Raw genomic sequence first — 26,517 nt, forward strand, 5'->3', positions numbered from 1 at the left:
ACTTCCACACACACTTTCTTCTTGACACATTTCCTCTCGGTACGACTGAGCATGTAGTTGGAGTTGCATCACTGCCACCTATAGATCTCTCTCCTCGGCTTTCCTGTTTCCCCCTCTTGTGACCTCATATAAGAAGAGCCCCTCCCTCAGCTCGCCAGTTCTCGGGGCGTGGCTCTGCTGTAGTTCATTTACACATAGACACTGAAATGGCACATTTGGAGCAGGAGTGTAAAAAAAATATATATATCTGTGGTATTTCAGTTGAAGTATTAACAGACACACTTTGGATGACTGGACCTCTTTAACTTCTTAAGAAATAATAAACTATGGGACCTTTAACAAAAAACCTTTGCTTTGAATGTTTAATGTTTGTGGGTTTTTTGTTTTTTCTTGGATGACCCTGATACTTTTATTTACAGTTCAGCCACCCACAAACACACACAAAAAGAGGACAGAAACCGCTTTTTTAGACGCTATTTGTCATAAAATCCACATCCTGAATTACAAAATTAACCATATCGTGGGTTTGTTTGACACTGCGTCAAAATTTCCCCCGCTCTTAAACGCTTGTTTGAGCGACGTGGTAGTGGGCGGAAATTGCGACTTCATTACCGCCCGCACTTTCTTACGCACATCCGATTTCCCTTCCTTGTGTGCTAAGATGGCGGACCGGCGACGACGAAGGAGGCGCGCGTCTCAGGATAGCGAAGATGAGGACGAGTCTGCGTCCGGGTCGGAGAGCGGAAGGTCGGCTTCTCCCAGCACGAAGAGCCGCGCTAGAGTCCCCGAGCCGGGAGACCCTCCAGCCGGGCGCGTTGGCGCGAAAAGCGACGTCGAGTCCGAGTGTGTGAGTGTGTTAGGCTGCTATTAGTTTAGCTAAACTGCTAACAAGTCAGACTTTTTCCTAAACACACCAGAATGTTCCTAAACCATTTCCTGTGCGAATCAGTTCAAGGCCTAGGATGTTAACCAACCAATCGGGCCATTTTGTTTTGTTGGAGGCTTAGCAGGAATTTTCTAGAACCTATTTCTCCCCTGGTCTCATTAAGGCACTTAAGCCAGCACCATCATTATTATAGTGCTCATCTTCCAGTCAGACTGTTCTTATCCAGCACTGGAGGTTGTTCAGGAGTGTTTAACATTTCAATTGGGACTTGCCACACACCAGAGTCTTTGAATATAACCTATAGAGTTGTAAATGAGGAAATCTTTCGGCTTGCAGTCTTCACATGTTTCAGCTCATTTCATGTGTCTTCTGTTTATCGCAGGATGTTAATTGTCCATCAAAATACAACAATGACTCTAAAAATCCTTAATGAGAACCTTTCTGAGTATTTCTGGCCAACACTACCAGCCTCTTTTTAAGTTAATTTGATCCTGCTGATTATTGCATGGGTCAAAAGTGCACGGTTATTGCTTACTGTTATTGCAAAATGTTTTTTCCTCATGTCATGTTTTGTAAGGTTCCTGAGGGTTTGAGATTGATCGTAATAAGTTAGATGATTACTGATAGTTTGTCAATGTTGAGTTTGTGTCTAACTGTGGTTTTCAACCTTTTGTAGGAAAGTGAAGATGGGGTAGGTGAAGGTGAGTGAGGTTCTGTTCTTTTTTGCATCTCTTTTAAAAGTTTATCAGATACATGCACAAGTAGATGTGCTTTTTATAAAGATGTGTGTTGCTATGTACTTGTTAACTGCACCCCTTTACCCTGTTAAACAATGGAAAGATACCATCATGGGGCGTGCATTGACAATTTTTTATTTAATTTGATTTATTTTGGCTGATTTTTGGCACAGCGGTGACATCGACATGGTGATGTCATGTTAGTAGGTGGGGCAGTGGCATGAGTTGTTAATATTTGGTGGATATATTGTGTTCCTTTCCTTTGGTGGATTGGGTAGAGGTAGCACTTGGAGCAGTAGCTGGACATCAGCCAGTAACTGCATGACTGCAAAATGCAGCTGCATACTGGATTGATGAAGCACAAGATCGGGTTATCTAATAAACCTGACAGCTATGTGTGTGTGTGCGCGCGTGTGTGTGTGTGTGTGTGTGTGTGTGTGTGTATATATATATATATATATATATATATATATATATATATATATATATATTACATTACACATCATATTGTGTTTGTGGTACATCTAGATATCTGACACTGAATCTTTTGTTCCCCCAGCTGTCCTTTCTGACTACGACAGTGCTGATCCGGAGGAGAACGGCTCGCACTCGGAGGTGAGTCACCATGGCAACACAGACCGAGGGCTGATGAGATCTATCACCATAGAGTAGCCCTGCACTGCACATTTGATGCTCTGACACTTGGTTATAATTAAATGAACAGCTTTGTAATGAGATTCTTAATCAGGTTTTTTGGATGCTGAGAAAACAGTAAAAACATTGCATGAAAATAAGGGACACTGCTGTGTGGATTTACATGCCCTGGTGCTGCAGGTTTTGTTGCAGATTTTGTTAATTGTTGGCTGTATAGTGTTTTATAATAAGAAGTGTCTCAACATTTGAGGTTTAAGTGTTTGATGGTTTGAGTGTTTCTGTTCCTTGCAGCGAATTTGAATAAAATAATTGCATTACGATTGTAATTGATACGTTTCTTAATGATTGATCAAAGGTGTGCTGCAAATTCCTAATTCGGATATGCTAAAAGATCTGTTCTTTTACCGTGTCTTAAAGTAAGTTTGCAGTGTTTAGTGGCATCTTTTTGATGGAAGATATAGGTCTAAGAATGAAATCCTGTTGCATAAGCGTTAGTATAACAAGAATAACAAAACATATTTGTAATTCTCTTGGAGGCTTTACATACAAGGTTTACAATTTTCATGTAAATGCTGCTTCTGGTAATCTTGGAACAAGGGGCGATAGCAGGTGGTATTGCTTTAATGTTGTTTCATTTGGCTGCATTATATGCTGCATTTGGTAACTTGCTTAATGTCTGTTACACTTGCAAAAATATTAGCAGACTATTGTTTTCTTTAAGGAAGATGTGTCATAATAAAGCAAAATTGTTAAATGTGAAGTGTGCATGGCGGTGTTGCTGACTGTCTCTCTGGAGATTTTTAAGCTGCAAGTGTCCGAATGCTTTTTTCTTTTTCTCTTTTTATTAATTTGTGTTCAGGCACACAAACTGGATAATGCAGAGACCTGTTAATTTAATGTTCACGCATTCAGCGTGGAAGCACTGCATTTTATTCTGAGTGTGCTTGTATGAGCTGTTGCTCAAAAATATTCCTTGGTCTCAAATAAAAAAAAAAAAACTTTAATTTTTCGCCAGTGTCTTCACTGTTTAAAAGGCACACTAATGCAACACTTGCTTTCTGTCAAGAATAAATGTTTTTGAGAACATAAAGTAAAATCCATGTATTATCATTTGATATGGAAATTTAATTTTGGTCCAGCAGAACAAAAGTAAAACATGACTGAAGCATAATACAGTTTCTGGGAGCGACGTCCAAGTATAATGTCTAGGATTATCTTATAGGTTTTATATTGAATATAGGAGCCCTGCGAATTTAAATTACTTAATCTAATCAGTGACTTAGGCAATGTTTTGTGTTTCTGTTCAACTCGGCTTTGTCACAGGGAGGAGAAGATGAAGAGGAGGGTGAGCACTTCAGTCAAGAAGATGCACACCCAGCTGCAGAGCAGAAAGCAGCAGCCAGTGCTCCTACTGAAGCTTTGGGAGAGGTTGAAGAAGCAGAAGAAGAGGTGGGGGAGGAGGAAGAGCAAGAAATAAAAGAAGTGAAAGCTGAAGAGAAGGGCAACTTGGCAGGAGAGAGGCAAAGTGGAGATGGTCAGGTATGGGACAGAAAGTAAATTATAGTGTGTGTAGTTGAAGATGAATAGTGCCTTAAGCTAGGTTTCTGGATGCATCTATTTCTAATGAGTGAAGCACAGTGGTTCTCTTCTTGCTGAATTATCAAAGCTTTGGTTGGTTTTAGGCTTTTTTTGGAAATATGATGTAATGTTAAATCACACTTTTAACAGGAGAGCACAGATGATCCTGAGAATAAATTAGCTAGCAAAGCTGGTCAGAAGTTGGATGATGATGAAGACCGGAAGAATCCGGCGTACATCCCCCGAAAGGGCCTTTTTTTTGAGCATGATGTACGAGGCCAGGCTCAAGATGAAGAAAGGTAAGATACTAAAAGGAAAACAACTATATTTGCATTTTCCCAGTATTTTTAAGGGTCAGTATATATATTTTTGCTTCTTTCTATACTCCAATAAACTAACAGTAGCTAATCCTAATAATTTCTTAGGCTAACCTTAAATCAATGTCAAGTAGCCTCCATATTGTACTTTGTCTCATTGAGGCACGATAATTTTTGCGGTTACATACAAGGGTGATTGTTTCTTTGTTTTAATTGTCTTTACAATATGTATTAAAAAAATTAAAAAGCTGTACTGATCCCATTATTTTCTCATTCCTCCATTCCTTCATTTTGCTTTCTGCTCCTGACCTCCGTGTTCACAGGCCTAAGGGCAGACATAGGAAGTTGTGGAAAGATGAGGGTCGCTGGGAGCATGATAAGTTCCGGGAGGAGGACCAGGCTCCTAAATCACGTGAGGAACTGATTGCTATTTACGGTTATGACATTCGCAACGGTAATGGTCCCAGCGACAACAGACCATTCAAGTCCCGGAAGCCGAGGTAATTCGAATGACATTATAATTTGCTGTTCTCTATAGGTGATGCTCTCGTTTAGTAGCCATGAACAATTTCTCTAAAACAAATGTTGGATGGTTCTCTTTTATAGGCATCTTGGCCCGCTAAACCAAGAGTCCAAGCGTTACAGGGATGGTGAAAAGCCACCACGTTCCTCATGGCATGGCCCAGCTCCCAGTGCCCGAAATGACCCACCAGTAACAATACCCCAGTCAAGTGTTCCTGCAGCTCCTCGTTCTCAGAATAGGCCCTTTATCCAGCCCCCTGCACGCACCTTCCAGAGCAGCCGTCGGCCTGAAATAAGAAATCATCTTAAGGCCACAACACGACCTCAGGCTCCTGAAATTGAGAGGGCACCCAGGCTCAAGGGCCGAGGTTCTCATGGACCCCCTCATCACACTCAGCGCAACACGCAAGACGATGAAGAAGAGGAAGGCGAGATTCCCACTGTAGCCACCACTTTCACTGCCCATTACTATAAAACTGAGCAGGAGACAACTTCATCTCCGCAGAAGGAAGACAGTGGAACAGTGGAGGAGCAGCAGTTGAGTACACCTGGCACTGTAAGGGAGGTGTCGCCACCTCCCGAGAGGCCAGTGGAGAAAAAATCCTACTCTCTGGCACGCAGAAGCCGAGCCAGGACTTCGGACCTTAGCAAGCAGGCCTCTCTGGAAGAGGCAGTGCTCACTCCACAGGTTGTGCCTGCTGCTGTCAAGAGCGAATCATGGCAGGGACAGGGTGACACGGGCACACAGAGTGGCCTATCAAGGCTTGATCAGGGTCTAGCCCGTCTCAGTCTGGGTGGGCAAAGCTGGGGCCAGAATCCACCCTCATATCTTCGGCCTGAGATGAGAGGTATGCTCTTTTGTTTCTGTTTTATTTTGGCTTCTTTTGTTTATTTTTTAATTGGTTGTGGGATTTTTTTTTTCATTGTTTATTTCTTTTCTTGTAACATTGTTTTAAAATTATTATTATTATTTTGGAATGCAATTAGACTTGGTGTAGGATTTGTAACAGCCTTTCGTTATCATAGGCATCCCTAGTTCTATACATATGGGAGGTGGACCACCGCAGTATGGCAACATGGAGGACATGGTGAGTTCTAGCTAAATATTATTATATGCTTAACCACCACCTTTTTCATAAACAAATATGGCTCATTGATCATTGCAAACCAATAGTAATTGGATTTAAGTAGTTGAAAAATGTGTTTCCCGCAACTTTCCCCTGTGACAGGGTGTCGGTGGTGGCAGGGCTAAACGGTATTCATCGCAGAGGCAGAGGCCAGTGCCTGAACCAGCGCCAATGCATATAGGGCTCATGGAGGGCCACTACTACGATCCTAGTATGTGTGCTTAAATACAAGGCCCTTAAGATTGCATTGTGGGTGTGTCTTACAAATGAAAGAAAAAACCACAACATTTTAAGTAGAATAGTTTTGTAATTCAGGACTGGGTTTGGTCGGTGTATCCTCTGCAATATATTCAGTGTTGCTATTACACTGTAATACATAAACATTTCTTTTTTTTTTTTAAGTTTAGATTCTCATAGTCTTGTTTTTGCTATGCAGTGTCATTTCAAGGACCAATCTACACACATGGTGACAGTTCTGCTGCCATGCCACCACAAGGGCTGCTGGTACAACCAGAACTTCACCTGCCCCACCCCACACACCCCGGTAAGCCAACAGAAGCCACATGGGTGTCTTTCCCTACTTTTCTCATAGTAGTAATATTGTACCAAACTTCATTCATTCTTTCCAACTTTTTATATGACATGTGAAACGGTATTTACACCTGCATCTTGGTATGGTCTAGTTCCATTAGTTTTTCTATCTTTCTTCCCCCTGTATATGTTTCCATGGGTGTTTAAAAACTGACTAATTATTTTGCTCCACCTTTCACTCAATTTCTCACAGGCTTGCATCCACATCAGTCAGGAGGACCGATTCCTAATGCTGCGCTCTATGCTGCTCCACCCGTTTCTCTGTCCCCGGGACAGCCACCCCCACAGCAACTTCTGGCTCCACCCTTCTACCCTCCACCTGGAGTCATGACATTTAGCAACACCAACTACCCTTACCCTGCTGGAGCTACACTACCCCCCATGTACCCCAATGCACAGGTGACCTTGTTTTCTATTTCAGTTTTTGCATTCACTTGAACATATTGACAATCTGAAGTTTGTTCACACAATAATGTCCCTATTTTATTCAGGCTCAGTCACAGGTGTATGGTGGAGTGACGTATTTCGACACAGTACAGCAGCAGGCTCAACCCAAACCTTCTCCACCACGTCGCACTTCACAGCCAGTCACAGTCAAACCTCCCCCACCAGAGGTGAGTCACACTGAAACTAACACATAGTCTGAGGTTTTTGCATTTCGGCTTGGGGAGGGTCATTTCACCAGTTGTAACAAGGGGCTTGAAGTCAGAGCAGGATGCTTAATTGTGCAGAATAACAGCACAGTTATGAGAGTAAAAAATAACTATCTAAATAAATAAAAGGAAGGTTTTGTCTAAACATTGGTCAGCTCTTTCAATATCATCTTTACATTTCGTATGTTGAAGGACCTGAAACATGTCACACAAATTGTCTGTATGGCTGTTCATCCAGAATTTGTCACAGTATCATGAAAAAATTGTCTGGACAGCATTTAATTGATCCTTTGGCAGTCATTTGGGATTTGCCTGTTAACTATAAGGAAAAGTTATGAGCAGTTATGTGCCAGATTATGTCACATCTATTTTTTATTTATTTATTTATTTTTTAAGCAAATTGAGCACTTTTGCCTCAAGTGGTGGTTATACACGTCACTCCACAGAGCAAATCAACCTGATAGTATAGCCAGAGTATGCGGAAGACCTTGTAGGTGCATTACGACCATATGACAATACACACAGCACGGCTCATCATGGCTTACTTCCCCCCCCCCCCAAAAAAAGAAGAAAAGTTACGTACTGTACACTATGAGCTGAACCTTGCACCCATAAATTAAGTCAATATGTTGAGTAAAGGGGAAGTTATAAGCAGGTATGTACCAGATGCTGATCAGCTTATTTTTAGCTTTAAACGTTTGACTATTTCTATGAACTCTTTATCATTCAACTACAGGTACTAGCGCTTATATAGCTATATAATCCCCTGATGCATTAATGCGATTATCTTAGCATTTGACTAGTGCTCGGATTCCATTAAGCTAGAAAGTTTTCTCAGTACACCAGAGCCATGATAGAGACTGCTTGCTTCATGTCTGAAACTCTGGCCTCCTTTAACCAAGTAAGTAGGAACTCCTTTAACGGCCCAAACACGTAGAAATGGCATGGAGCGAATGTACAGGGGATGTGGCAATAACTTCCTGTTGAGTTCCTTTAATGTGCAAGTGGTGTTTGTAAATAATTTTGTGTGTACTGTAGTTCACACAGACCGATGCATCTCTTTCATATGTTGGTGACAAGTTTATCGGTTCATTTTCAAGGATCAGGCTTTCGCTCAACTGAATGTTCTTAGCCATGACTGCAGTGGGCTTTGACCCACCTCAAACTGGATTATTCAGACATGCAGCCTTTTTTAAAACGTTTGCACTATTGTATTGCACAACTTGTCTCAAACATCTTAAAAAAAATTTAAATACAGAATTTGTAAAGCTGCTTTATCTTTTGTAAAGATGTCTATTGTTAAGTGCTACATAAATAATATTTTACTGAATTATGTTACAGGACCAGGGCAGAAAGGCTAGTGAAGAAGTGCGCTCCTAGCTGCTGCTAAAAGAAGTGACCAGGACCAGCACCACTTGTGGATGAAATATTTTTTTTGCTTTGTTACATCTCTTTCTTTCTTTTGTTTTTTGTTTGATTTTATTCATTTCATCACGCATGTCGACATTTACTCTCATGCAGGGCCCTCCTTGCGACTCATGTTTCAATCACATTTTTCATTACCTGATTTTTCTGCTGCTTCACTCTCATCAAGGCATGTATTGTTTCCTGAAGGAAATGTACTGTAAAATATACGTTTGGCCGAAATCGAGAGGGGCTTCGCTGCTATTAATCACCATCATAATCATTATCAGTAATCATCCTGTGTTGTACTAATAATCCAGACCATAATTTTGGAAGGGGAAAAGGCAGATTACAAACACTTTCATTTCGTGCAGCATTTTGAATAAACGTCAAATTGTCTGCCAGAAATGCAATACCTACTTGTTGCAAACTGTATCTGCATGATAATTCCCAAATGGAATGTTTAACCAGTTATGTATTTTAAAGAATACAGTTTGAAAGCAGGTCGCCACCATAGAGTAACACATTAGGATGCTCATTTCACATTAAGTTTAAAATATGCATGTAGTCTTTGGTTTCACATTCAGCATTAGAGGGCACTTTTCTTGGCCTGGCAGTCTATGCATCTGTTTTTTTTTTTTTGTTTTGTTTGTTTTTTTGTCCTTCTAGATTTGTATAGATGTTTTTATTAGTGACTAAAATAAGGCAATATGTTTCAGCTGTAGTGCATTTTCCAGACCAGTCAGTGAGGGCACGAAGCGTTGAGCTGTGGCATGGGTATGATCTATGTTATTGGATAAACTAATTGACCAAAAAAAATGCTGGCATCCTAGTTGTCAGTGCTGATTATACAGAACTAAAGAGCTCTTTATTTTCTGTGGTCAATACAAAGCACATGTGATGTATGCAGAAATGTGTGATGGTGCACCTTTTAAGGGCTGTTAGAAAGGCCGTGAATTATATGTATGACTGTTCTAATGTTCTAATGAAAGTTTAAACAGTAATTGGCGGTCATATGCTTTATTATTATTATTATTATTATTATTATTAGTAATAGAAGTCTGCAGATATGATTATAATGCATTTTTCTACTCTAACCCAACAGTGCTGATTTCAAGTGCTCAAGCAGTATAGTCTCTGTAAAGGTGCTAGTCTCCTGTGTGTATTGAAGTGTGAACGTTTCACTCTTCCCCAAATCAATGGCACACGCCTGATCTCTGTATCTTTAACTTTGTTCCGTGTCGAAAACAATACTGTAATAACCGTTTCAAGTTCAGATGATTTATACTTGGTAGAGAATGTTCTGTTCTTGGTAGAGAATGCTCGCTCAAACATTTATCAGTGCACTTTGTGCTGTGATGTCCTGGGGAAAAGAAAAGAGAGGGAAAAAAAACTCAGCCCAGAACCGTTCACTTTGCCTGAAACTGACATACTTGACAGTGCTACTGCTCGATGATGGCTTTCCTAGTGTACGTTGTATATAGAATAAATGTATTAATAAAGCCTGTGGTTTAAAAAGCAGTAATACCTTAATCTTAGTTACTAGTGAAATACTGTCACATTGAACAAAGTCAGCAGGGATTCCTAGCCTTTATTTGGTGTCTAATGACTTAACTGATAATTAACTCGCAGTTATCAATTGTATCAACAGCTTATTTTATAGATGTGCTAATTACAAAAGGTTTTTGTTCTTTTAGGAGAACTGTACAGGCATGCATGAGCACATGGCTACATGTCTTTTGTGAAAGCGATTCTAGGTGAGCTCCAGGGGCTGTGAATCTGTTCTCATAAACTCCACCAGACTGTGTGATTAGTTTGTTCTTTAAAAATTGTTCCCTTTTATTATTTGCTTTTGATAGCCTGCCAGTATACCTGAAATCTTCTTTACGTTATCAGTGTTGTTTTAGATGTGATTTATAAGATGGTTTGCAATGTTACTTTTTATGCCTTAAAAAATGCATTGGTTTGACATATCTGCACCGATTGACTAGACCTGCCAACACTGTGATGGGCTTGTATGTTTCATAGGTGTTTAAATGTTAACATTTTTTTTCCCTTTTTTTTTTGTGAAGAAATTTTGTCAAAGGAACTATTAAACAAGACCCATGTGTCATGCTTTGTGTGTCATTTATAGGGGACAAGGGTGTTTTGTGCACGTGTATGTTTCGATGGACAAGTGATCATCAGCAGTTTTTTTGGCAACACAAGTGTGAGACAATGGTTTATTTTGTCACGCATTGTGTTCATGTGAATTGTGCAGATGGCTAATTTTTTCAAAATTATTAGGCACGTAGTTTGGGTATTTTAGCTTATTTAAACTGGCTATGTGCTGCTGTTCTGGCCTGGCGAAGCAAAATATGAGCTGATACTCAAACTTGGCAAAGCTGCGTATGAAACTGTGGGTGAGCCTGGTGAAGATGTATGCTGTACCAGCTTGGTGAAGCTGGTTGCCAAACTGGTTATACACTGGTTTTCTATGCTAATTAAACGTATGAACTGGTTCATAGTAATCATCTTATGAATCTGTTCTATGTGTGAATATGGGAAGGTGAAAGTTGGGAAATTTTCTGCTTTGTTCCATTTTATTCACTATCAGTTAACCTACATACAATGTAGAGAGGAACAGAACCGAAACCTGCCAACATTCATTCAAAGCAGATGTCGAGTCAAATCAGTTTGCTAGAAAAAGACACTGCATCTTAAAACCAGGATCTACACCAGTTTATATTAGGAAGCTGTTACTGGCACTTAACCAATGAAGTAATTTTCCTCATGTTCACCACACCAGTTTATTACCTTTCATTTAAAGGGTACAACACACAGTGGCTGCTAATGTGAGAAACTATCATCACCCACTAGGTGGCGCTGCCGTTTTCTGTAGTGTGCCACGTACTTCTACTCACATTGACATTTAGATTAAATTTTATCCTTTGACGTCCATGTGACTTTTTACAGGCCCCTCCACAATTATTGGCACCCCTGGGTTGTTAGGCTTCTAATAAATTATTTTTTTATTTAAGCAATGTAGAACCACAATGCAAAAAAGGAAAAATCCAAGCTTTAATTGAAGTACAGTTATTCAGTGGCGGAAAAAAATCCCACAATTATTGGCACCCCTGATGTTAATACCTCATACAATCCCTTGTTTGTCACTGTTTCATGTCTTTCAAACTGTTTAACGATTTCTCTGCAAGTTTGGGCGAGTGGCTATTTTTATGTATTGCCTGACTTATTAAGGTCTTCTGCCTTACTTCAGTTTGGTGTTCTCTTGTCTTTCCCATGTTGAGTGTATTAGAGAAATATGACTCCGTGTCACGTCATATTTATACCACAGGGAAACAGGAAGTTATGAATTATTACTTAAGAGTTTCTAGTTACTCTAATCAACTTAAAAAAATACAGTAAAAAATTACAAAAATGCTTCAAATATTTTTATTTTAGCGCTCTCATGAGGGGTGCCAATAACTTTTTAAAAAGTGTCATGGATTCTTTTTTTATTCACGAGTTAAAGGTTAGACATTTCTACAGTTAAAAAAAATAATTTGGTAGAAACCTAGGAACACATCTTTAACCGGGGGTGCCAATAATTATGGTGGGCGCTATATATGCTGGAAACACTAATCAATCTTTATCACACGACCATTTTAGACTTATCGCATTCTCTAAACAGGTTATTCCGTGCAGGGTGAGACTCGAGGCACAAGGGTACACTGCAAATTGTGCATGCGTGTGCCCAGGCCATGACACACACACACACACACACACAATACAGACAATTAGGTTCATGTGCAAGTCTTTGGATCGAACAATCAACCCTGGAGGTGTGAGGCCACCGTGCCAACCGTTACCATTTAATCTGTTTGTAATTAAACTGGCTGTGACTTAAAAGTTGTAGATACCATTTTTAGCAGAGGATAGAATGTACCGAACACTTCAAAGAAAGTTTCACACTTTCAACACTTCAATCTCATACTTCTTTAATTAAAGAAGAAAATCTGCAAGCCTTACTTTCAAAATCCCTCCTCCAATAAACATGCATATGATGAGCATACTGTATGCCAGAACTTCTAAATTCCACTACAGGAAGAAGGTGTTCCTGAATGGACAACATGATTGACAGGCATGTGAAGACAACTTGATCCGTTTTTTGGTCCACAACATTTTTTCCCCACACAAAGTTCAGGCCTCCACAGAGGCAGGTGTTTCCTATTTTAGGAGATATTCTGTTGAGAGCTGCTGAAAATTTGAGAACTTTGTCAAACTCTACACTATGCAAATGTAAGCAGCTATGGATGAAATGTAATAATTGAACTATGATGACTATAAATTGGGCTGATCTTGCAGCCTACGCTCCTAATGTACTGGGAAATAACAGTATGCTTTGAAACAGATGTAATCTACAATTAGAAGAAGTTTTTAGAATTTAAGCCAATAAGCAAAAGTGATGATAATATTTCTGCATTTCTGAAAAATAGCCGAGATAGTCTCATCATTGCCAGAACCCCTTCTCCAGCCCTCTTGCTGTGTTACATATCCTCTGCTTTTTTGTTTTTGACAGAACAGGCCTCCGGGGCCAAGTGTCTGTCTTTAGCAACACAAACGCCTTATTGAAAGCAAAGCAGAATTCCATAATGAATATTCATCTGATTCACTGTGAGACCTACGGGGTAGTTGTATTTATTGGTGGGCACAACGGTCAAGCGGTCTGAAAACTGAATCTCCTTGACCAATCGAAGAAAAAAAAGCTGAGTACGTCTATGAATATTCACGAGCGGAGCAGCTGGAGGTGACGCCAAGGCTGCCGTGGTTGTTCTGGCTGAGCTGTTTGGGGACGTGTGTGTACATCTTGCGCTGTTCTCACTTTAGGTGCTTGTGAAGCATTTTGACTGACAGGCCCATGCCTAGTGAGGGAGGCTGAAATGCGATCCAAGGTTGTTATGTAATCAAAAAAAAAAAAAAAAAAAAAAGAAGAAGAAAAAGAGACCAACTTCTGTCACAGTTAATTCTTCCATTTCCTGCCTGGCTAATGGAGATTTCACACTTACAGTGCATCCAGAACTGTGTTCCTGTCTCACCCGCGCTTGAGCTGGCACTTATTCATGGCAGTTAGGTTGGCATCATGTTCTTAGTTTTCTCATCCCTTTCTTTTAGCAATGTCTTTTTTTCTTTCTTTCTTTCTTTTTCCTACAGAGGCCCTTATCACTTTCTCACCCCCCTTTTTTGTGGCTTTTACTATTTTAACATTATTTTTATTGTCTCTAAACCTACCACACACAGAGATGAACAAAAGGACGCTTAATACAAAAATTAAAAAAATCATGCGTCTGGGTGGCGGCATGGGGGCTTTGTGATTAACGATGTCGCCTTGCACTTCCAGGGTCGGGGTTTGATTGGGTCTGTGTGCATGGATTACTCCGGTTTCTTCCAACAGGCCAAACTGGTTTTCCCAGTATGTGTGAATGAGCAGGTGTAGGTGCGTTGCGTTGGACTGGCACCCTGTCTAAGTTATACCCTGTCTCATGCACCTGGGCATACAGGCCCTGTATTCACAAAGTTTCTTGACGGAAACTACATGATGGTGTAGTGGTTAGCACTGTCACCTTGCACCTCCAGGGTCTGGGCTCAATTCCCGTCTCTGTGTGCATGGAGTTTGCATGTTCTCCCTGTGCTTGGTGGGTTTTCTCCAGGTACTCCGGTTTCCTCCCACAGTCCAAAGATATGCAGGTTAGGCTAATTGGCGTTCCCAAATTGACCATAGTGTGTGTATGTGTAAATTTGTATAGGTGTGTGCTCTGGGATGGATTGGCACCTTGTCCAGTGGGTACCCTGCCTCATGCCCAGGTCCCCACGACCCTGAATGCAGGATGAAGCGAATATAGAAGATCGAGTGAGTGAGTGATATTTAGCCTACATACTTCACATAAAGTAGCCTGTAGTAACAATATACACGATGTTTCACCGAATAGTCCTGTTGCCTTGAGTTGCTACTACGAGATGTATCTGAAAGATAGACAACTGAAAATATCCTAGAATCCCGAATCCTCTGGTTGAAGAGCTGTTCTCTCTATCTCACACACACTCTCTGATTACCAAGTGACACGTGAAGCATGTTAGCTGTGCAGGTCCATCTGGGTATTTATTGTCAGTTATGACTCTACATGACCTGGGGTGAAACACATCAGCTATCAGATAAAGGATCAGTTTTTTTAATAAGATACTCTGAAGATTTGCTTATGAAGATGTCATCTTACGTCTTTTGATGCATTCATGCCTGAGGCAAACCTATCAGTGTTTATAATGGCTGCCACATTTTCTGCCTCTATGATGCACAACTGTAAATCAAAGAGACAGTTTTCCAGACACATGCCATACGTGGTAAAATAAATAGTAACATAGTGCTCACACTTGGTATTTATTAGATTAAAGTGAAATATTGTTAGTTCTGGGCAAGAAATGAAGCAGAACATCTTAAATCGTGGAGAGAAAAAAAAGCTGTTTCAAACAGCCATATCCATAAGATAGATCTTTCCGTTTCAATGGCAGAAGGACTCAGCTTGAACCATCTATAATGAATTTCACCTCAAGTACTGCTGTGGAATAAATGACAGTTCCAAGCACTGAATAAGGAACGGCTTTGGCCCAGATCAGGCTCTCATATAAAAGACTGAAAACTCCAATTAGGCAGCTTTTTTTTTAGTGTCTCTATCAACGCTGAATTTTTAATCAGTGACAGTGCTGGTTCTTGCATATTTAACTGGCTCCCCTCACTCCGTTATTGTTACCCTGCGGGGAAGCACAGTGGCGAGGTGGCGCTGACCCCTCCAGTGTTGTCACAAGGCAACGCTGATCAAACAAAGCAGCCTGCCACCAAGGATGATATCACCATGTTGTCCCATCCCCCAGACTCTCTGCATGCGTATGTGTGTGTGCATGTGCGTGCATTTGACAGCCATTAGACTCGGCTGTGATTCATGGTTGTTGTTTGAAACCCACCACCCAAGGAGACAAATGATCAGGAAAAACCACGTGTGCTGCACGAACACAGATGCTCTCGTGTTCGGTGACATCTAAAACGTGTGCCTAAACTCCGTAATAGCCATAAAAACCCAACAGGAGCCTTCACTCAGACGTTTCTCTTTCACACAGTGACCTATATTCCATATGTTTACGTGACAGGTTTAACTTTTCCACAACTGAAGGGAATTTAAAGCTGGTCGTTTCCACGCTTATATAAAGGTGTAGAAAAATATGGACAAATTGAAAAAGGTAATTGTGTAACTCAAATACTCACTTATTGTCTATACCTCTTTATCCTGTATACAAGGTCGCGGGGGAGCTGCTGCCTATTCCAGAAGAGTTGGGCTGCCAATCCATCGCAGGACACACACGCTTGGTAACGGCAATTAGCTTAATCTTTGGACTGTGGGAGGAAACTCACAAAGCACGGGGAGAACGTGCAAACTCCATGCACACAGACCTAACGGTGGGAATTAAACCCAGACCCTGGAGGTGCAAGGCAACCACTAACCACTGACGCTAACCACAGCACCACTTTTCCGCCATGTTCAAATACAACTTATACAACAAATTCAAGGCAACTGTAAAATATCCATGCTAGCTTATCAGTGAGACCAACAAGTTTGAAAGTATATCGTAATGATTAAGTCTTTTAAGCAGACAGTGATGAAACAAATTCTTGTGAAATGTCTAGTGTTTTCGTCAAATGTCTTGGTCGTCATGATTCATGATTGAGTCATTAGACTGAGCAAAAATGGTAATCATGGCAGAGTTACAAGGTGTAAACTTATGCTAACCAAAAGGTTTTAAAAAAAAAAAAAAAAAAAACCTTGATGACCCCAAGCCTTTTAAGATAACGTCCTGTAGATGAGTCTAAAGTTTTCAAAAGACAAGTGTCCTGTTACAGCATTCCACAACTTAGAACAGCAGCCAAACATGGTGGTGGTAGTGCAACGCTGACAGGATACAATGCTCCTTCAGGGCCATAATTGAGGGAACCATAAATTCTGATGTCCACAAAAAAATCCGGAAGAAGAATATCTAGAAATCAGTCTGTGCTCTAAAGCTCAAGGGCATTTTGCTTGTGAAGGAGCACAACAATTTGAAACACGAGAGAAGGTCCAACTCTGAATGTCTTAAAAAGTAAATGAATGAATGAATAAATAAATAAGGCTTTGGAATTGCCTAGTCAAAGTCCTGACTTGATCTCAATTCACATGCTGTAGCAGAGCCTTAAAAAGCCAGTTCATGCTTGAAAGCTCACCAATGTGCCTGAATAAAAGCAATCGTGCAAAGAAGAGCAGGCCAAAATTCCTCAACAGCGATGTGAAAGCCTGAGCTCCAGTTATCAGAAGTGTTGGGTTGCAGTTGTTATCGTGAAAAGGGGCACAATAGGTTATTAGTTTTAGGAGGTAAAAGTTAGGTCTACTTTTTCGAATGTTATAAAATGAAGTTGCAACATATTTCTATCAATAATTAAAATGATTTCCAAATGTTCGTCTTGTCTTATGTTACAACTTGAATGCGGATCTGAAACCGTTTAGTGTGACAAATATGACTCATACAAAAATTCGCAACATGACGCCTTCTAAGAGAATTCGGTGTACAAATTGTTACTATAGGAACAATGATTAATTCAAATATTGCATTAATATAAAAATATTGCAGCCTGAACTACTATATATATAAGTCAGGTGTTTTTATAGAAAATTAATGGGTACGCAAGGCCACCCCTCGTACGTCCATGTTGTATGCCCCATCACTTTAGACATGCTGCGGTCTGATCTGAGTTTCAGAAGGTATGAGCTCAGCCTGTTTCGCTACTGTTACATTTTTTTTTCCTTTTTCATGTTTCGGTTACGACAACCTATAAAATGCTTTATCTATAAGCTTGGCCTGATGTACCCATTTTCGCTGTTGCTACATTCGGTGAGGAACGCCTGTGGCTTGCTCAAAGAATGACAAAGTTTGATGATGAAGTTGCCTACCGTGCATCCGGTGAGAAAGAAGAGTGTGGTCAACTCTCTGCCGCTCCTTACACTGCTCCAGTGTTTCTCCTGTCACCGCAGATGCATCACGGTCTGATCTGGTGTTTCAGTATCTATGAGCTCGGCCTGATGTCCCCATTTTCGCCACTGTTAAAAACAAAATAATATAAAAGTTGATAATGACGCTGCCTACGTATACACTCAGTGAGAACGCCTGTGCAAACACAATCATCGCCCACCACAGATTTCTGTTTTATATACAGTCTATATTCAACTGGGAGTTATTGCCATGTCCCCCATACAATCTTGACCTTGGTTCAAGCTATTTCCACATGTTTAAGCCACTAAAGGAGTTCCTGGGAGGCTAGCAATTCAGATATGAAGCAGGCAGTCCGATCTGGATAGTGTCGAAGCACTAGTCAAACTAGGATATACTAGAAAAACTGGGATAAGTGCATTAGCAGGAATTATGTAGAGAAATAAAGGTGGTTTTAACCCTTTATAACTGCATTTAATTATTTTGCATAATCAGTAGCCCTTTGTTTGACTAAGTGCGCATTACTGTATATTGCAATTGTGGCATGTGGCAATATTTTTTTTAAGTAATGCAGTTTAATGCAAAATATGTTTCATACTTCATTTTATATTACGATACAGTAAACCTGAGCATAATTATTATAGTATAGTTTAAAAATAAAAACTATACTAACTAAAACCTGAAATAAAGAATAATAATAAAAATCTTAAAAATTCTGGATCTTTTTTTTACCACAAGAAAATCATCAACCTGAATGATCCATCTCTTTCCCATTTCATTCCCTTTCAATTTCAATTTAATTTCACGTTTCTACCATTGTTGTCTGAGCACTGCAGACGATTTGTGTTTTGTCTGATTTGTCTCTCGACAATTCTGTCTGCCTGCACTTGCGGAATTCCCATATGGTTTAAGTCTTTCCCTAACACAGTCTATATTAAGTCATCCATCAGCCAACCAATTAGTGATGACACTTTGGCAAAGCCGAATTATGTGATACACCCCAGGATGACGTTGAAACCTAATCCGGTTTAAGCACTTACAGTATTTAAACATACAGTCTGTAACATGTGTTGATAGAGAATTATCCTGAACTATGGGGAGCAGTCTTTCTGTTTTCTAGGTTTCTCTGAGCTGTGAGTGTAATGTGTTTGGCTTGTGCTGTGCATGTGGGTGTCGGTGTTGGGAGTGAGATACATCACAGTGCTGAAAGCTGAGTCTGTTTGAGGTCTTTAAAGTAATCTCCTTATGAGAAGAAGAGCACTGCATGAGCACACACACAGAGAAAAAAAATAACACTTTGCAAGGCCCAAGTCATTTTTTCCTGTCTGGCTGTGTAAAATAGTGGCTTCTGGATTGACCTGCCTAACGACTGGTTTGACTGATGAGATTTTTTTAATTAGCCTACCTTACTCGCTGACCACTTCAATAAGGTTATTTTTACACCTTTACACTCGTGCAATTATTTAAATGGCCAATTATGTGGTAGATGCACAGCGCATAAAATCATAAAAACACAGGTCAAGAGCTTCACTCAAATCAGTCGTTAGTCAGATCAATCCAGAAGCCGTAGTCTTTCTGATAGCTCAAACCAACAGGACTATGCTCAGTTGGCATTTCCACCCACTGCCTTGTATTAGATATAAAGATACATTTCAAGAGCTTCAGTTAATGTTCACATCAATGACGTGGTAAACAACTTTGGTTAATCCAGTAACAGGGGCGAGCAGAAAAGCATCACCTTATCATGATGGATTTCAACAGCAACACTGATCCACAATTTGGAGATTTGGGAAATTGGGAAAAAGACCATGTGATTAAAAAATATATATATATATATTCGGTTGTTCAATTAATTTTATTTTAAAAGATGGGGTTGTATGAGTATTGTGTAGATTTTATAATAGAATTGAGTCAGTGTTGTGAAAGATAGATTGATATATAATAATCGACAAAATAATGCAACTAATGGTAACGATTCCATACAGCAAGAATAACTCACTCACTCATCGTCTATACCGCTTTATCCTGTATACAGAGTCACAGTGCTTCTGGAGCCTATCCCAGGACACCACAATTTATCACAGGGAACACACACACACAAACACTCACTCAATCACACACTATTGGGATGCCGAGTTTGGGAAAGACTTATCTTCATGTCTTTCGACTGAAGCAAACTCCATGAACACACAGGAATCGAACCCAGACTCTGGAACTGCAAGGTGCCAGTGCTAACCACTAAGACCCTTTGCCGCCAGCAGAAATAACATAGAACAAAATAGGGTGACAATATTGTATATGAGGTTGAGATGCTACTTAGCTATCAGATAGAGCATTAGCTAGCTTCTTAATATGAATCATCTCTTTTTGCAACTGTACCTTCAAAGAGCTTCTTGAGGGTCATAAATTGTTGTTCCCACAGTTCACCTATTTAGCTTCAGAAGTATCCAATGCAATCAGAACACCAGTCTTCCAAATAACAGAAGCAGCTACTTTAAACATCTGGAAAAAGAAATGGCTGGCATATGTCGTGTATTCAGAGTACAGCTGCACTTGTTAACAGTTAATGACAAGTGATGGGAAAAACAGCCTTAAAAGACCTGCAACTCTACAAAGACCACACCACAACACAAAGGCCAGATGACAAACAACTGAAAACTACAGGCACGAGTAAACAGACAAAGCACCGATTTACCTACCATGTGTTTGCTTAAATCATTGTGTGTGCATCAAAACTATAGGGCGTGGACACAAATTCTGCTCTCAAAATGCACATTTGTTTATCCTTGCGATTCCTTTGATCTTTTCATGCTCAGGCCAGAATGCCTAAAAATAAATCGAAATAAATGAAGACGTCTGTGCACTACCGAGGTGTTTAAAGCAGTGCATCAATGTGGGATGAAAGTAACAATAATTAATGTTTTTGTTGGTCTTTCGGCTGCTCCCGGCAAGGGGTCAGTCACCACAGCAGACCATCCGATCCGCACACAAGCTTGAAAAAAATGGATCCATTCAGTTTAAATTAATTCATGTATTTATTCATCTTCCATATCGCTTATTTTCTACAAGCTTGTGGGGGCCTGGAGACTTTGGGTACAAGGCAGGGTACACCCAGGACAGGGTGCCAATCTATCAAAGGGCACACACTACGGCCAAATTGGGAACACTGATTAACCTTTAAACTATGGGAAAAGCAGTAGTACACAGAGGAAAGCCGCCAAACACAGGGAAAACTTGCAAACACGCACACAGACCCGAGGCAGGATCGAACCTTCGACCCAAGTGCTAGCCACTACGCCAAGCTACCAAGTCATAGTTGATTTAATTAAGTACAGATCCCTTCTGCCTGTTCTGTCTTTAATATTTTTTATTCTTGACCTAAAACCAGCATTGCTACTGATAAATATTGAAATTTGACTTGAGTTGCTTGATTTGCTCAGTCATCTTTTTGTATTAATGACTTTACATGCACCTGTAAAGCATAAAAAGTAGAGAAGAAAAAAATAAGAAATTAATGATTAAATTATTTATTTATTTATTTATTTATTCATGAAATCAAAGTATATCACCCTGAATAAATTGAATTTTATATTACAGTACGTATATAAAAAAATGTATACACACTTCAGAAAAGGAAAAATTGTTTGTAATACTAAATTTATTGCTATACATTATAGATTGATATATTTGATAATATTATGATAATAGTATTAATATTATATAATATATTATATAATATATATGATATTATATGTATATAATGTTTTACACACTGAATTATATTATATTAATACTTATCTTTTCCGAAAAATTTTTGGCTGATTTTTATATTATAAAAATATAATACGATAATATTTTTTATATTCTTTACATATAAAGTCATAAAAAACAGTTATATTATATTATAGTATTATATGTTATATTATATTATATTATATTATATTATATTATAGTATTATATATTATATTATATTGTTTACCCAAATCCAATATATTGTGTTAGTTCCATAATACGTGTAATTTACAAGGGTAGGGTGGCGGTATCAACCCCCCGTAATCAAAACTGTCTTTACAACCTGCAAATATCACGTCATAGTGATGAATTAAAATTATTAACTGTTATAAAGCATGATCCAGTGGTAGGCTTTCTCAAGCCAATGTAACTGGCAAGCAAAAATAACATTCCCCCACGCCCTCATGCCGCAGTAACTGCAGGCGCAAGCAATAGCAAGCGCATACACAATAAAAAGAGGAAGAGTAAAAGACCAACCAGCAATTTTAAATTTGACTTAGACACCCCGTCCAATGTTGAACCCAAAGTAACACCCTTGAGTGCCATGCTCTTATACATGTATTGATTACGAGTGTGTATTGGTGACTGCACAACATTGTAGCAGTGTAAAATGTGTGTTTGTGTGTGTTTCCTGTGAATCACTACAGATGCATATTCCAGCATGTCACTCAAGGGCCATGGTGAGGTTGTGCGTCATCTCTGTGTGTGGGTGGCATGGAGTGGGGGGGTCTCCTTAGCTACACATACACACCATGGAGAGTCACATTCGGTACAGTCTGAGATAGGGTTACGCAATTGCCAAGACAACGCTAAGAGATGTGTAAAGCGATCCTGTCTTATTGTCTTTTAGATCGAAATCAACACAGACACCGCCTCTAAAATGGAATTAATTACTCAGAGTAATTACTTACAAGACAGGAAAGATCAACAGGATTGACACCAATAAATTATCTATTAAAAACCATAAATTAAAACCATCATGAGAGAGAATATACCAAAAGTTTCATACTAAAACTACAGTCTGCTCGTTAAATAACATTTTGAGAGCACTGAGATGAGGGTCATACAGACACTTTGTCCCTGGTTTGACGTCAGGATACCTGTGTTTGAGATAAAACCCCAAAAGCACTGTTCAATTTAAGTACCTCCAATGACACCTACAGTGTGATAAATCAAATGCCCTTTCTGTAAAATGTCAAGTGGAGTTTCCAGAGTGAGATAAGCCTGAGTGTTGATGGTGTAATGGGTATTTCTATTTGACCAGTTGAACAGTTATCTGATCGAAGACAATCCACTACAACATGCATAAATTTTGATATGAATATACAATATCAGAGTATGACGCAATACAACACTCCGCAGTTCTTTGATCACACAGGATGTGGCAAACAGTTCTGAAACTGTAAGTCGGGGGGTTAGTAGAATTTCTTACCGTTGGCATACATTTATCAAGACAAGCAAGGTTTAATACAAGCTACAAAACAATCAGACCAGAACACAATCTCAGGATGCTGTCCATGTTGAAGTGACCGTGACAACCTACACATTTAAAACGTAAACGATATTCCTAACATGCGGCAGTAGAGCTCACTCTTGTACAATAGACCCCCAGGTTGCATTTGAAAAAATAGATTTAAATTGTTTTTTTTCTTCCAAAATTTTTTTTATATGAGTCTATACCGAAGATCTCAACTTATGTTTTAGCTCACTACAACTTGCACCTTGAACCTGGGACCTTCTGGTCAGTTGTTCTTAACCACTATGCTACCAAAGACCACAAAAATAATATAGTGTGTTTGTGTGTGTGAAAGAGAGTAAGCTTTACCCTCACAACACCATCTCATTTACTTATTCATTCTCTCTACCGCTTACAGGGTCACTGAAAAGCCTGGATCATATACCAGGGGACTTTGGGCACCATCACACACACACAAGCACACACAACAGGGAATTTGAAAACACCTATTAGCCTGATCCGCATGTCTTTACAATGTGAGAGGGGACCAGAGTACCCGGAGTTCCCCAACAAGCATGGGAAGAACATGCAAACTCCACACACAAGACCCAAGGCAGGAATCAAACCGCCAACCATCAGAGGTACGAGGTCACAGTAATAACCACTAAGCCACTGTGCCACCGCAAACAGATAAGATCTAAATATACTAAAACACATATTTTGCATTAAATCATATTTCATAGCTGGATTCTGTGAGACCCGGACTGAATTTAAGTAGAAATTATTGTAGCACAAACTGGAGCACAGTATTAGTACAAACTGACTAAGAAAAAAACATTTAGAAGGTTTCTTAGTTGGTATCGAGGATCTGGGGTGTCAGGAAATCCAAAAGGAACATAAGTGTTAATGATGAACAAATAGAATAAGCAGTTTTTATCATACTTTTACCAACATTATATATACTGTAGCAGTTTACAAAATAGATTTTTTGACATAGTCTTATCAATATGTATTACAATACAGTAAACCTACTGTATATAAAGTTGCTGGAACAATATTTTGACTCTGTATTTTTAACCTCTTTTGTGCAATATATAATTTATGTACAGTATATAAAATTATTAACTAAATGATTACTCGCTAAATACAAAATTTTGCTCTTGTAATAGCCGGAATTACCCCCTGAAATAAACAATATCACTGCTATTACCTGGACCAGAATCATTACAATAACAACTTCTAACAATCTTGTTATTGTTATTTTAGGTACTAAAGAATATGACCAAAAGGCATTTGACACTTTTAAAGTCATTTAACTAATTCTCTGAGTGAACTACTCTGACTAGCAACAAGAATTTTCGCTTGGTTGAATTTGGCAGAAAAGTGATTATAAGTGCCATTTCTTTTCTGTTATTCTTTAAAATGGGCTGAATAATGGAACAAAGTATTCGAAAAGAGAAGTGGATCATGTGGCAGGAGTTCAAAAGCAAGAGGAAAAGAGAGCATATGTGTGGACGAGTGTATTAAAATTGAAACCACAGCACAGGCTTATTTTAGCACTGTAACCAGACGTCTTCTGCAGAAACGGGGAGCTGTGCAACACCTTTCTACGTCACGGTGTCAGCAGTATTTCCATGGTGACAGAGGGAAATTTTCAGAGAAGGAGGTGTAAATATATAACATAACCTCAACCAGATGTGGCTTCTAAAAGGGTTCAATTAAAAAAGCCCATGTTCTTTTCAAATTTATCTATATTCATCTACTTTCATATTTCCACATTTCCAAGTGGAAAAAGTAAGAATTTTTTTTTTTTACAAATACTGGATCAAAAATCTAAATTTGTAGAGTTTATGGAAGGTCTAACGAGAAGTTTAAGATGTTTTGACTGAAGGTTATTGAAGGATGATTTCTTTTAAGTCATGTTTGATATGTATTTTTTTATGTTCAGTAGGTCAAATTGAAGTGCAATGAATAAAAATACTTTTATTCTATTTGAACGCCTCCTGTTTGAGTAAATAAAGTAAATACATAAAGCAATTTTACCAGATTTTTTTAATCAGATTGTCAGAATGACAAATGCCACATAAAACTCCTTTGCGCTTTCAATGGCTTTCTTATTGTGTACAAAACTACATCATGAATAACTTTCTATTACCACATGAATACATAACTGGTTGCTCACAGTAATTGCTGGCCTGCTCTGAGTTCCAGGTGACGCTGGACAGATGCACAATGTAAGAGAGAAGGCGAGCTGCTGGAATGGAAAACCAACAAATTCAGAGTTGATTTTCTCAGAGCTATGCATTAACTGAACCGGACCAGAGGCATACGAGTGGTTGAAGAATAAGGAAGACACAGAGAGGTATTGTGGGCAAAAACTGAGAAATGAGAAATGAAAATTAAATATAGCAAGGTATCTTAGAAGGCAGTTGGAATTTTGGGTGTGATCTTTCTCCTTTCAGTTATCGTATAAATTAAATCTGTCCATCTCCACTTGACCTAGACAGTCAAATAAATATGACTTTTAACAATTACTGACCCAAAGACTTTTGTGGTTTGAGTTATTACTTGTGATGTCCATGTTAAAGCAATATAACATGGTCGTCACACATAACGCCTATTACTTTAATTAGGGGGTTTACCCTGGAAATGTGAAACCTATCAGTTTCAGAGGAAGCCTTTAATGATGACAGGAGTTAAGGTAGCGACCCAGCACTAATTATCAGGTTACACTGCCTGGCTGCTCATAGTTATCAGGTAGCTGAATGTTTGACCATGCGCAACAGGCATTAACTCCAGTGACGTAATTACATCATTATTAATCCATTTTTGTTATCCTCCAGCTGGACCAGCTGCAAATAATGACAGGTTTCACAGACAGCACACTTCACTACAGATCTTATTGCACACGCTGTGTGCAATGCACATGTCCATGGAACCTGGAACATGTTCTGCATCACATTACATTTTAATTTAATAATTAATTAACAAAAAGCTCCTCTAATTATACAAAAAAGAGTCCTTTTACACATGTAATAAAAAGACAGTTGCAATACATTAAATATCTCCAATTATCAATTTTAATTGATACTGTATAAGGTTTTAACTACTTGTACAAATAAGCAATGAAAATATGAGTCTATTTGAATAGTTACCTGTGTCTATTTGAGATTAAAATAAAACTTATTGTTGTCTTTGTCAATCAACAACACATTTGTAACATGTTAAAATGTCCAGGTTGTACCCCGCCTAGTGCCCTAAGCCCTAAGCCTCCTGGGATACACACCAGGTCCCCGCAACCCTAAATACAGGATAAAGCGGTATAGAAGATGAGTGAGTGAAATATTTGTACATTCTAATATTGTTAAGTTTTTTTTTTTTTTTTTACTCAGATGAACATATTATCAGCTAGGCAAATAGTGCAACACACAATGCTTTGCATTATAGTAATCAATCCCATATACTAGTAATTAATCTCATACAGATTCTAGAATATCATATTGGTGCCTAAACAAATGTAGTTTAGATATACGAGTATAACAGAGTAAAAGAGGCAGTTATTTCATAAATACACTAGACTTCCGTGTACATAAGTACATATAGACTTCTGCCCAAACTTTTGACTGGTACTTGTCATATATATTGCATATGCAGAGACAGCCATAAAATGTATACACACTTCTGGAAAAGCAACACTTGTATTAATATTTCAATACTAGGTTTACTAGGGCTATGTTATATTGTAATATATTATAAA

General features: G+C 39.0%; 1 protein-coding gene across 1 annotated transcript; it reads left to right on the forward strand.

Moving 5' to 3' along the window:
* The first annotated feature begins 655 nt into the window (after nt 1-655).
* On the forward strand, nt 656-9,329 carry casc3 (casc3 exon junction complex subunit). Its single transcript, XM_053514601.1, has 13 exons — nt 656-847; nt 1,563-1,587; nt 2,183-2,238; nt 3,601-3,816; nt 4,006-4,154; nt 4,496-4,672; nt 4,779-5,542; nt 5,721-5,782; nt 5,924-6,032; nt 6,258-6,365; nt 6,606-6,811; nt 6,904-7,026; nt 8,407-9,329. Exons 1-13 carry the CDS (start codon nt 662-664, stop codon nt 8,443-8,445), a joined length of 2,220 nt encoding a protein of 739 aa, XP_053370576.1. The 5' UTR covers nt 656-661; the 3' UTR covers nt 8,446-9,329.
* Nucleotides 9,330-26,517: the final 17,188 nt, after the last annotated feature.

Source organism: Clarias gariepinus, chromosome 16 (genome assembly GCF_024256425.1).
Source record: "Clarias gariepinus isolate MV-2021 ecotype Netherlands chromosome 16, CGAR_prim_01v2, whole genome shotgun sequence".
NCBI classification, from domain to species: Eukaryota; Metazoa; Chordata; class Actinopteri; order Siluriformes; family Clariidae; genus Clarias; species Clarias gariepinus.

Excerpts from the sequence above, each read along its gene's own strand:
- casc3 (XM_053514601.1), top strand. The coding sequence starts at position 662 with ATGGCGGACCGGCGACGACGAAGGAGGCGCGCGTCTCAGGATAGCGAA. Across the intron at positions 848-1,562 it reads GCGACGTCGAGTCCGAGTGT|GAAAGTGAAGATGGGGTAGG; the intron begins GTGAGTGTGTTA and ends AACCTTTTGTAG. Across the intron at positions 1,588-2,182 it reads TGAAGATGGGGTAGGTGAAG|CTGTCCTTTCTGACTACGAC; the intron begins GTGAGTGAGGTT and ends TTGTTCCCCCAG.